The sequence below is a fragment of the Tiliqua scincoides genome, chromosome 5 (assembly GCF_035046505.1).
Source record: "Tiliqua scincoides isolate rTilSci1 chromosome 5, rTilSci1.hap2, whole genome shotgun sequence".
NCBI lineage: Eukaryota > Metazoa > Chordata > Lepidosauria > Squamata > Scincidae > Tiliqua > Tiliqua scincoides.
The window spans coordinates 103,393,560-103,406,808 of record NC_089825.1 but is presented as its reverse complement, the minus strand read 5'-3'; the positions used below and the strand labels follow the sequence as shown (position 1 = coordinate 103,406,808).

The window sequence follows — 13,249 nt, the reverse complement described above, 5'->3', positions numbered from 1 at the left end:
TAGTATAATTTAGGACAGTGTTTCTCAAACTATGGGTCAGAACCCACCTGTTGATCACAAACTGATTGTTGGTGGGTCATGAAACTGACTAGCTGACAGGAAAAAAGGAAAACGTATTGAGCCCCATGGGAAGTGAAACTGAACTGCACTTGCATGTTTAATTATCAGTGGGTGATTGTGTGTCTGTTTCAAGGGGCCGGCTAAGAGGAAAGCAATGCCACCAGAATGGTCCCAATCCAATGAAAGCATACCCCACTCAAAAACAGTGAAAGCTGACAAAGGAAAATGTCATCTGCCCCCCCCCCCCAATGGTAAAAACAATAAAAACAGACTTGAGCAGCTTGTAAGCTGAAACTTATTTTATTTTTTTCTTTTAAGGTTTGTGAATTTAGGTGGGTCCCGATAGTGTGTCATTTAAAAAAGAGGATCCTGGTGGTAAAAAGTTTGGGAAACACTGATTTAGAAGACTACACAAAGTATGCATTTCTCACATTTAGCAGAATTTTTGGTAAACACGTTGAATTCCAGTTTCCACATTTTATTGAGCAGAAGTGAAAATGAAAAGCACCTGAAATGACGTCTGAAACCAAGAGGTCCTTTCTTTATGTTCTAGCAAAAAAATAACACCATTACAGAAGCAGTATTACAATCAATACTGACAGTGCGAGTTAAACTGCTTACAAAGTTGGGGAGGTCTTGTCAAATAAAAACATTTTCTGCTTCTTCCTAAAGACTGCAAGTGCAGGTGTTCTAGCGGTCATTCTGGGAAGGGAATTCTACAACAGAGGGACCACTTCCAAGAAGGCCTGCCTCTTCTTGCCTCTTCTTTAAAAATGTTACAGGCCAAGATAGCTTCAACTGTGCCAGCAAACCAATTGCCAGCCTGTGTAGACAGTGCAGAATAGGAAGTATGTGCTTCCATCTCTTCATCTCTGTCAGCAATCTGGTAGGTGATGTTCTGGCCTACTTGAAGCATCTGAATGGTTTTAGTGGCAGTCTCAATATACACCCCACTTTTAAAAATTACTTTGCAATTCTTTCTTTACAAAGATCTTTCTTAAACTGTTTTGTGATAAGCACAGTTGTTGATCCCAGATACATACAGAGGATCACAATTAATTAGCCTTTTAAAATCAATGTCCATAATTTCTTTTCTCTACTAAAAGTTTCTTGGTGTTGAGATCAGGTCTTAGAACAATAATGTAACACTTGGGGGAAAAGATGCAAGCCAATAGCCCAGTGTTGGAGGCCAAGATGGCAAACACTTCCACTGCCACAATGGTTTTCCCCTTGGTGCTCAGATAAGCTGGGAGAAAGGAGATCCAAACGCTGCAAAAGACCAGCATGCTGAAGGTGATGAACTTGGCTTCATTGAAAGCATCTGGTAGTTTCCTGGCTAAGAAAGCAACAGTGAAGCTGATGGTGGCCAGAAAGCCCATGTAGCCCATGACACAGTAGAACATAATGAAGGACCCTTCATTACATTCCAATATCATGTGCCCAATCTGTGAGTGCATGTCAACATCTGGGAATGGCGGAGAGGATGACAGCCATGCTGTACAGATACCTATTTGAATGAAGCAGCAGGATAGAACAATGGAGTCGACCACTTTCTGGTTTAGAAATGCCCGCATCTTGCTTCCTGGCTTGGAGGCCATGAAAACAAGGACCACCATGATTGTTTTTGCCAACACACAAGAAATAGCCACAGAGAAACTGATGGCAAATGCTGGTTGTTGCAGAAGGCAGGTCATCTTTCCAGGTTTCCCAATGAATAGCAGGGAAGAGAGGTAGCAAAGCAGGATGGAGCCCAGAAGAACACAGGTGAGGTTCCGATTGTTGGCTTTCACAATGGGAGTATCCCAGTTCTTGAGGAAGGTTTGCATCACCAGACCTGTGATCACAGCACAGGAAGTAGCAAGGGAAGCCATCACAATCCCCAAGGGCTCTTGGTAGGAAAGGAAAGTTGTAGTTTTCAGAACACATTGATCATGCTTCTCATTGGAATAATGATTTTCTGCACATGGAACACAATGATCTGCATCTGAAAGGACACATGTGGTGTGGAGCTGGTTTCAGTCATATAGCCTGGTAGTTAATACATGAATTAACTTGTCAAAAACATTTAGTTTTCAGTTAGTTTTTGATTAATTTTTAATTTTTTGATTAGTTTTTAAAATTAGATTAGAGATCAGTGAGATTATGTATGAAGAAAAATTTGTTATCGCAAGTGCTTTAAACAGGCATTAACATGCAGTATGATCCATCAGCATGAGGAAATTGAGTCTCATATGCTTGGCCTCTTTACCAGGGACCATGGTGCAGAAAGACCCTGTTAAACAACACAAAATCTGGAAAAAGAAGGGAGAATCACTGAACACACACACACACACACACACACACACACACACACACACATACACATCCGAATTTCCCTCTATTGAATTTAGAGTCTTTTTTGTCTTCTCAATTTAATGTCACATTTTTAATGCAATATAATACTGGTGCTGTATGTTTGCTGTAAATACATCTTACTGTAAGTTTTGTTTTATTACGAAAGATAATGCTGTATTTTATGGTTTTTGACTTGCATATGTATTGGGGTGCCATAATCTTTTCAGTGCTTTGGGCCTCTAAATGTCATAATCCGGCCTTGGTGAAATGTGTAAGAAACTTTGTTGTGTAAAAAAGCAATCATGCAGCTTGGTCCTCAATATTATCTACAAAGTGGAGAGAAGGGGAGGGAAAAGGAACTCCTTATATGGGAAAAGGGTGTGTAATGCGACAAACAAAATGCACAGGCAAAAGTATGGGGAAAGGATGTGTCAAAATTATGTGAGTTACCAAGCACCACAGACTCATGTGTACGCAAAGCCATGTTTGTTGAGGGCAAGATCAAAGACATGAAATCCCCAGTGCACAGCATCTTCCATAAGCTCAATACACAGTTCTTCACATTTGGCATATCCCAAGTGGTTTATTAGGAATACAAGTCCTGCAACTGGCAAGGAATTCCTAAACAGCCCAATCTTAGCCAGCGCCAGCCCAGATTGTGCAGCAGTGCTGATACAGCCCCTGGCTGCAAGCTATGAGCCACTGACCAGGAAGGGATGGATGGATGGATAGTGTTAGGGCGCAATCCTAACTTCCGCTGGAACAGGCAAGCCAGGAGGCTTGTGCTGTATCCAGTGCAGGATTGTAGCTAGCGGCGGCTTAGCCATAGGCAAGGGGAAACTTTTCCCCTTACCCCTGGACAAGGGCTGCTGGCGCCTATGGTCTCATTGGATTTGTGCCACCTCTTGAACCTCTTGCGCCACCTCTTGAGTGGCTTGGAGCCACTCTGTTCTCCCTGGGAATGAGGGTTGGGATCCAGTGTAATTGCCAGATCCCAGCCCCACCTCCTGCTCTCCGCCCGACCGCCCCCAGGACCGCTCAATGCCCTCCTTCCCCCCCGCCCAGAAACATCTCCCTCCTTCCTCCCCGCTCCCCCACGCCTAACCTTTTTGCTTGTGGGGCCAATGCAAGCAATGGAGGGGAAGCTGGTGCAGAGGCTAGAGGATAGATAGAAAGACAGATAGATATAGATACATTATAACTTGCCTACGCTGCCACTGCCTTGTCCTTAATGGAACTCCTCAGATCTGTCTTGATTACTTCTAACCATCTCAGATTATTACCAACAAATGACCGACAGCCCAATCCTGAGCTGCCTGGTGCGTGCGGCTGCAATGGTACCGAAAATGGTTGCTGCCGCATCCTGCGTGCTCCTGACAGCTACCGCCGGCTTCTCAGGAGAGACATTGGTACCTTTCCCCCAGGTAAAGCGAGTAGCCCCGCAATGGGGCTACTTGATTCACCACCAACTCAAATATCAGTGGTGAATCAAGAGCCTCTGTGTAGTGCGGCGAGCCCAGCACAGTGGCTCTGGATCCCGTGAAGCAAAACTCCACCAGACCCACCTCCCTCCCTCCCTCCCTCTCCCTCTCCCCGCCACCGGAACACCTCCTCCCTGCCCTCTCCCCACACTCCGCCCACCTAAACTCGCCCTGGAACACCTTCTACCCGCCTCCCCCCAAGCCTCCACTTACCTCTCCTCTGCTCAGCGGTCCAGCACTCGCCTGGTTAGGGCCCACAAGCATACTTTATGGCATGTTTGCAACAGTCTTTCAAAATGTCAAGAAATCTTTCAAAATGACACCATCCACCAAATCTACGAGGGCACTTACCTGTCTGATTAGAAATTGTGTTTTCTGAGCATGGTGTGCAATCATAGCAACAAATGGGTTTTCCCTCCTCAACTATCCTGCTGTATCCAAGATGACAGCTTTCAACACATGTGGAATGGGGCGGCACCTAATCATTAAAACAATTGGATGATTCTGTTGTTGGGAGAGCTGTGCAAATAAACTCTTGCATAGTACAGCTGAGTTATGCAAAGCATATTTATTTACTTTGCAAAATAAGATCTAAGGAAGAAACTAATCATGGCTGTTTAGGCAAGGAAACATAAAATAACAAGTTGGGAAAAGAAACTAATGAGAAGTCTAATTAAAGTAGGAGAGGGCAACTGATAGGACTTTGAACTAGGAACTGAATTGGCAACTGCTTGCCCTACTGATGGGGATGAAAACATACATATGCTCAATTGTTCATGGACAAATTGGATAGATAAAATGGGAAATAATCATGCAACACTTATTCCAAATTCAGATTTGCAGTATATCTATACCTGCTTCAGTCTTTTGTTCCACACAATGGCATCATCACTGATGGTGAATTCTTGGCTGGGTGAAATCATTCCAACAGGGACTTTAAGGAAGGTTTGATTGGAGAAAGTGATCCAGTTGATGATATCATAGCCAGAGATGAATTCTCCATTTGTGAAGAAGACTTGATGTCCAGCACCATTGTTGAAATGGATGTTCTTCAGGAAAGAGTGGAGCTAGAGTGGGACAAAATACCATTAACAGAATAGTTCTATCAAACTTCTCTGCCCCGTGCCTTGCTGATGCAACTGAACTCCCAGTATACAAGCTTCATTACATTGGGATCACAATGATGGCGGTCTCTCCTAGATTAGTCAAAGTTCCCTTGTCTCAGGGTAAGTCTCTGCTGCCCAGTGGTTCTACTCTGACCTTCACTAGTGATATTGCGGGTGCAAGTCCAAGTGAACTCAAGTAGGTGTATCAAGGCTGGGAAATGGGATAGAATATCGGTGAAGCTGCTACTGCTGCTTAGTGCTTCCTTCCTGCCCTGGACAGATTCCAGTCCCCACCCCAGTCCCTCCCCTGTTCTGCCCACTATTGGGACTCCTGCAGACGTCATTGTTGCTTGGCATGGCTGCTCACGGTTTAGGGTGGTGGCAGGGCTACGCTCTATGGTGCATCACATTTTGTGACATGGCGGCCCCCTAGGATTGGACTGAAATTTTCTGAATTTGAATCCTACAGTGCAAGCAGGACTGCACTCACAGATATCCCACTCACACAGATTGGGAACTTCCAATGCTTTCTGCCCACTGCACAAGATATCTCAGAAACCCTTCAGAAAAGCATGTCATGTGGCAGAAAGAGCTACACCTCAACAGGGGAATCTTGGGAAACCAGGAAACCCACATCCCAGTGGTACAAGTGGAAGTTCCTACTGGTCATGCAACAGCTCAGTTACAGCCAATCCTACCTAAATGCCTGTAAAGCAATGCAGATTTCACTGCAATCAACAGGGGACTTTTGTCTGCTGGTGGTCTCCTGGGGGAAAGGGGACATTTGTACCTTTGACGCTGTGTACATCCTAGAAGCTGCTACAGGACAACTCAGACCCACACCAGGTCAATCACTGGTGCAATTCGGTGTTGTTCTGTGCAGGTGAATCAGGCCTGGGAAGGGAGCTGGGATTTGGCCATTGCCATGCTATTGATTCTGCCTCCTCCCCCATCACTTTCTTTCAACACACTTCTTCTCCATTCCACCCACCCCTACCATGGTATATCCCCTCCCTCCTCCCTCAAAACCCCTATGTGGGCTTAGCTGCTTCAGCGAGCGTCAATGGGCCCACAAGTGCACAAGAGGTCACTATGGCCTTCCCACTGGTGGGCGCTCAATGGGAAAGGGTGCTTTACAACATTTGTAAAGCACATCACTTGGGATGGGGATAGAATCAGGCATTAGCTACCAGCAATAATTAGTAAGCACACAGTATAGCATCCTGATGCCATACAATCTTTTTATCATTGTACCTGAAGTGCATAGAAAGAGATTCCATTAAGGCAGCTGTCAGCTCTCCACCATGCCATCATTTCTTGTCAGTATGAATTTACTGCGGTATATATCTACTGGGGTGTTCTTTAGCAACATTAGTGAATCTAGCAAATTTGGTAAGAACCTGCAGTGATTCACCTGACTCTGCTATTCAATATTTTAGGTTTGGGTAGGAATAAGACTTTCCTATCAGCTAGACAACAGTCAACATGTATTCATTCATTTTGGCTATTTTTATCCTACTCTGTACCCTCTGTCTTGCAGTAAGTTTTCTACTGACCAGTTTGCTGTGTGATTTCAGACATCAGGGAAGATCACAAATTATCCCCACATTGCAGCTGGGGAGTTGAGAGAGAGAGAGAGAGAGAGAGAGAGAGAGAGAGAGAGAGAGAGCCTTGCCTAACAACACTTAGTGAAAATGGAGAGGTGAGATCCATTCAGTCCTAAACCTCAGCTCACTGTTATATCCACCACATCACATCAACTCATGTTCATTCTAACAGTGATTTTACCTGCCATGGCTGAACAATGAAAGATTTGGATTTGCTTCTGTGTTGCAGGGCTCGTTTTTTGGTCAAGTGGATGTAATCATGCAGGGCATGTGCCACAGCATAGACAGCATTGTAGACACCGTAGCTCTCACCAGACATACTCATCTCAAAGAGGGACAGGGGCGGTTTCCTCAGTTTATTTTCCCCTTTACATTTTTGACAGTATATGAATTCCAAGTCCCATAGCATACAGAGAAAGTTCCTGAGTGTCTCATCAGGCTTTAACATCAGAAGAAAGTCTTCAAATTCTGGTACTGCATTTGTGTGAAATAAGAAAGAGAATGTTCCATGTAAAATGTTTGTCCCTGCCAATGCTTTGCCAATGACAGCAATAGCCCAGTTAGGTGGCATGATCCAGACCTTCCCTATATAGGTCCCTGGATTAGAATCAATAATTTCTATGTAATATGTAAACCATATGAGCCACTTTGAGTCCCCACCCACAACAATCACTTTGACTTCAGTTATTAACATGGTTGATTGAACTTCCTTGATTTTTGAAATCTGCCTTTCATCAAAATATTGTTGTCCTCCATTCCTCAGCAACCATGCAATGCAAATGCTGTTCAGAGAAAGTAGAGGTGTGAGGCTCTGAACAAAGCTTTCTCCATCATCATCATCTGAAACCACAAGGCCAATCCATGTCCATTGGAAATGCAGAATTAACTGGACAACCCCAATGTGATGGAGAGATTCTCTTGGTGCAGTCCAGTAAAAGGAAGGAAAGTCTGTTCTTCCACTGCCCGGCCTCTCAGCTATACCATAAGTGAACTAGAGAAAGGAAGAACATTACCTATATCTAGAAGATATAACAGGTTTCCACTGACATGGTTTCTCAAATGATTCAGTCATACATCTTTCTCTTCTTTCTACTTTGATTATATCCCACAGGTATTTATTATCATATTGATGAGAATATTTCTGTCTCACCTTTCATCAGGTCCTGCTCATTGGACATCTAATGAACAAGCCATGGTGGTAAGGACATGGCAGCTGAAAGGCCCTTTAAGTGGGAATGGCCTCAGGCAGGGCTATGGTGGGATGAAAAGGTGGAATAGAAAGGGTGGTGTGGCAATTAGAAGACCCTGATGACACTCAGGAAGGCTAAGTATATAAGAGGATGGCTGGTGACCAGGTAGAGGTTGAGGGCTGGCCCATTGAAGCGATCCTCCCACCCTACCCCCAGCGTGAAGCAGAGGGCAATGGTCATTGTAATTCCCAACACATGTATACTCTGAGGCCTCTCTGTGGGAAGCATCTGTGAGTCTCAGAAAAGCCTCTGGACCTGACTGGAGCACAGCTCTGATTAGGTTTGGAGGGCTTGAGGGGGGGCCTGGTTTGGTACAGCAGATTATGATATCAGCAAGTGCCAGTTCCGTGGATAACATGGGCCTCCTGTACACTTTTTGTTCATTTGTATGTTTTCGTCCAATCAATGAAAGGTACACTGCAGGAGTATAACTGAAAGTCCAATCCTGTTCCCCCACTACATTATAGCATGCAGTCATGCCAATGGACAACACCACCTGCAATGGTGGGAGGAAGCGATCAGACAGTCTGCAGGAGGTATGTAGGCCATCCACATCTGTGGATCTCCTCAGACCCTCATGAGCCATTTGGCTGGTGGATGCCCAGAAGAGCCGGCAGATGGGTTGCAAAATGAGGAATAGGATCTGGTGAAAGTCAGTGACACTGGATCCACCCCCACCTGCCTTCAACATCCCCCTGGTTCCTTCCCGTCCCCACCCATGAACCACCCTCCACACAAGTCTACAAGCCCTGCTGCTGTCTGGGTATCCACAGCAGCAGGCTACATTTGCCTTGCAGTAGCTTCCCGGCAGTCATGCAATCTTGGCACGGTGGAAGGGCCTTTTACTCCAGTAGGATGCGAGTCCCATTGTTACAGAAGGCCCACAGGACACAGCCGTGGGTCTTGAAAATGTTTCCAGCTTCCAAAGTGACAAGTTCAATTTTCCGTTCTTCCTTTTCCAGTCATAAGAAGGAAAATGCAGCAACATTTCAGCTGACTGTTGTGAAATTTAAAATGCTACTATGAAAATGCAAGCATGAAGATGTCTCTGACCAAATGTAATATAGTGAGCATAAGTCATAGAAATGTGTGAGGCATACAGTGTCTATGCTTATAAATAACAGTCCCCTGTTGCTGTATAATAAAGAGGCTTTTCACTGTAATTTATCTGAAGAGAAAGGGTCCAATCCTATCCAACCTTCCAGCACTGATGCAACTGTGCCAACTCGGTATGCACTGCATGCTGCAGTGTGGGGGGCGGTCATGGAGGTCTCCTCAAAGTAAGGGAACTTTCTTCCCTTCCCTTGGGGCTGCAATGCAGCTGCATCGGTGCTGGAATGTTGGATAGGATTGGGCCTTAAATCTACACAGAAAGTGCCCCACCATGCCCCATACACATACCTGTGGAATCTTGTAGACATTGAACATATTGGCCATTTGGAGGGAGTTTTCTTTAGTGAATCCCCCAATGACAGACAACACATTTTTCCTATCGCACTTGTAATTGGGGCTGAGCTTTGGCTGTGTGAATAAGAGGTCCAGGATTCTTTCGTAGTTGCTCCTTGAATTAAACAGGTTGTCATAGATGTGGAATCCCAAGGTGGTGTTGGGCAAGAGCCTGGGATTTTTATTGATCTCGTGAATGGCAAACATCAAGGACAGGGCATGCCTGTAATATCGAATCTCTCTTCTGAAATGAAGTTAACACTGAGGCTCAGAAAATGCTATCTGAGATAATATACAATCAATCACCACCATTGCTCTGTAGACCCACAGATATGTGTCATGATTATTACTTATAATAATTGTATAATTCAGTATATCATTATCATTATCATTATCATTATCATTATCATTATTATATTTTTACAGTCAGATATAGATATTTTGGCTTAAAAGTTGACCCGTGGAGACAGTGTCAGTAAGTGTTGACTCGTTAATTTTTCACACTTGATAGAATTCAGAAGTTATGCTTTATTAGGCCAAAAGTGCAACCATCATAAGTAAAATTAAATCTTAATCAGTATTAGAGTCTATAAGCAGGTAGACATTTTGAAATCTCCAGCAATAGATTTGATTCGGCTCATTTCTAGTGTTGCAAGCCCTTTAATAACTTGAAAAATTAGGAAATTAGAATAACTTGAACAATTCTTTGCCTCTAATAAATTCATTATAAATAGGAATGGAATGGATCCGTCTGTCCCAATCACTACAGATTCATTACATGGTAAACTCGATCAGAGTTCCAGGTAAACTCTGGAACTTCTGCATGCAGCTGGTAGATACTCTGGACCTCATTAGGCCAATAGCAATTTCACTAAACAATAATCAAGGAGAACTTACACAGTAATGATATGACTGTTACCTGGAACTTCTCTAAAATTAAATAAATTTGATAAAGAGGTTGTTAAGGAAAGGATCCCCCCAATAATGGCTTCTCCTGGCTTATACACATTGTCTTGGAAAGTACTAGAATCATAGGACTCATTTCTGCCCTGGCACACGACAGGAAGGTACATCAACTGGAAAAACAGGCCCACAAACAGCACCCTAACTATGAATACATGTGTAGCCATGCCACAGCATCACATTCCCAAGTGCAACAGTCACCTCCAGAAGCACAATAGCTGACGGAATGAGTCCTACAGCTTTTCTGAGTGACGCCTCCCCTGCACAGCTGAGTGACCCTTTGCATGAAGCATAGGAGTGAGCTGAGGATTTAACTGCATATGTTTTTCACCTGAATTTTGTTTTAAAGGAAGGGGAGAAAATACCAGTCATTTTCATAATCATGGAGCAGATAAATACTTCCCTGAGACAGAAGACGTACATTTCTCCCTAAGGTCACACAGGCTCAGATGGTGCAACTACACATATGTTTGTTCCATCTCAGCCAAACTTTCTCTGTGAAATAATAGGAGAAAAACGTGCATGTGTAAGAGAGCTATACAGTGCTTGGACAAAAACAATGACTAGAGGTTGGTTTTGGGGTGATGCAGATAGCACCATGTTCTCCATTTCTCAAATCTGCAAAATCTGTGGAGAAAAAAAAAAAACTCTCTAACACCTTCTCCTATTCTCTAACACCTCTACCTGCATGTGGCTGCGTTTGCAAACATTATCACACCTTTATCACCTACCTAGTACTCTTTTAAAGGGATTGTAATTTATAATTATAATTTATATAAAAGCTCCCTTGCAATAAAAGCACATAACACTGCTTTCTGCACTTCCAGTTTTGGAAAACACCAAAATCTCATAAAAAATAGAACCATTTTCACCCACCTCTACCAATGGCCATATGTAGTGCTGGCCTCCATATCCTGCTGGTAGTTGCTTTGGAGATCGTCCTGCACTAGAAGGACAGCAAGACCCAGTTTAAGTAGCAGCCTGTCTTCAAAATTTTACTCTCTGCTGTGAGTGTCCTCCTGGGAGGAGAATACTGCGTGGCTCTCCAGTCCCCTGCTTTTCCGTGTCGACTGCTTTGTGTTACATGTGCTGGCCCTGAAAGCTTATTCTAATGTTTTCAAAAACAGACATTTCAGTGTTTCTCTTTCTCTTCTGCCTGCCCCACTTCCCTGACCACTCTCAAGTCTCTTGTCAACATTTCTGTGAAGCTTGGGGTGAAAATTCTACTGCCCCCCTAAACTTCCACCAGCCAGAATCCTAACATGAAACACTTCACATAACCTCAACAATCCTTGATGCAAACCTGTTAATCTAGGGCCCAATCCAACTATCCGGCAAAAATGCAGCTGTGCCAATAGGGCGTGTGTTGCATCCTGTGTTGGACAGACAGTCATGGAGGCTTCCTCAAGGTAAGGGAATCTTTGTTCCCTTACCTGGGGCTGCATTGCAGCTGCATCGGAGCTGAAAAGTAGGATTGGGCAATTAATGCAATTTTAATAGCACTGATGGGGATCTGAAAATAAGACTTCACTGAGTGAGTTCTTGGCCAAGATGAGCCAGGGAGATGATGCTCACAGTTTATGGTTGTTTAATACAGTATGACTGCTGCATGGGGAGAAGAGTATGAATGTTCAGGTCTCCCCCCCCACACACACACACACCTCTGGCATACTGGTGCATCATGGTGGGTGGGTAGGGATATTAGAATCGTCCCCTTGATGAACCAGTTAAATCCTTTAAATGCAGGCACATTGAATTGGGGGAGATCCTTCAGTGGGCCTTCAGCCCTTCCCCAAGTGACTAAGGGGACTGGTTGAAGTTTCATCTTGGCTAGCCCTCATTTTCTGAGCCTGGTCTCAGAAGCTGTAGTGTTTGTTGGAGAAAAGAGTTAAGTCTCCTTCCAAACTCTAAAAAAACAGACCTGGGATAAAGTGCTGCGTTTTCTCTCTAAGTTCATCTCACATGGAAAGGGCAAGCTTTATAACCTCACTTTGGATTCTTTGACCAAAGTAGCAACCTGTCTCCCAAGTGCCTACCTTACTCTGTTGTGAGTGACCTCTTGGGAGGAGAACACTGTGTAGCTCTCCAGGCCCTGCTTTTCCCACAAAGATGCTGACCTCTTTTGATAGGCTTCCATCCAGGCAAAAGCACATTTGCCAAGCTGTGTGATAGAATGATTAAAGCCCCATGTACATAGCCTGACCTGGAATGCATGCAAGATGAAACCAGCCAAAATGCACAAACTACTCTTGAGAAGCAGCCTGCCTCCTTCCAGATGATGCCTGCATTTCTGTGGTCCTTCTTTCCTTTTCTTTAATTTGTCTTGAGGTGTATTTTCATAGTTTTTGTGGGTTTCTATTTCCTTTCCTGTGGTTTAGGTAAAATTTCTTTATCATTCAATGGTTAAGACTCTTCTGTAGGCATGTCTATGTAAACTGAGGCTAGCTCTTGGACTGCAGAAGCAAGCTGTATGAAAACAATTCCAGCGTTGGCACTTATGTATGGGTTAGGCTCCCTCTCAGACTCAGACCCTGAGATGTGAAGTACTTCTCACAACCGAGGAATGTGAGTCCCAGCAATGTTAAGCGCATTGGTAAATTTTTACATGTTTACAGAGACAGAAACTCTCACCATCTCAGTTGTGGTGTAAGTACACCAGCAACAGCCCTTATAGTTAGTGCTGGTTTGGGTCATGCTATTTTTCAGTTATCCAGGCTCATTTAGCACTACTAAATGGTCCATCTCTGGCCAGGTCCCCTTTATAAGGCAGTGGCTATGAAATAGAATGAAGTACTTCTGAGCATGAACAGAGTGCCTTTCCTTTACCCATGAGCAACTGCAGTGTGATCTCTCACTCTTAGAATGGAGAGAAGGGATCAAACTAAGCCAGCGGTGGCAAATCTTTTGAGCTTGGTCAAAACTTAGGATCTGCTGGTGTGTGACTCACAGCCCTCCCCGAACAAAAGAGAAACAAATCTTTCTATATTCATTTATTTAATCAA

General features: G+C 44.0%; 1 protein-coding gene across 1 annotated transcript; it reads right to left on the bottom strand.

Annotated features, from left to right (window-relative positions):
- Nucleotides 1-1,133: 1,133 nt before the first annotated feature.
- Nucleotides 1,134-12,384, bottom strand: LOC136652753 (vomeronasal type-2 receptor 26-like). Its single transcript, XM_066629676.1, has 5 exons — nucleotides 12,284-12,384; nucleotides 9,240-9,528; nucleotides 4,730-4,942; nucleotides 4,227-4,353; nucleotides 1,134-2,044 (listed from the first exon to the last, which is right to left on the bottom strand). The coding sequence occupies exons 1-5, from the start codon at nucleotides 12,382-12,384 to the stop codon at nucleotides 1,134-1,136; spliced, it is 1,641 nt and encodes a 546-aa protein (XP_066485773.1).
- Between the last annotated feature and the right edge of the window lie 865 nt (nucleotides 12,385-13,249).

Excerpts from the sequence above, each read along its gene's own strand:
- LOC136652753 (XM_066629676.1), bottom strand. The coding sequence starts at position 12,384 with ATGGAAGCCTATCAAAAGAGGTCAGCATCTTTGTGGGAAAAGCAGGGC. Across the intron at positions 4,943-9,239 it reads ATGTCTACAAGATTCCACAG|CTCCACTCTTTCCTGAAGAA; the intron begins GTATGTGTATGG and ends GTCCCACTCTAG. Across the intron at positions 4,354-4,729 it reads GGAACAAAAGACTGAAGCAG|GTGCCGCCCCATTCCACATG; the intron begins GTATAGATATAC and ends TTTAATGATTAG.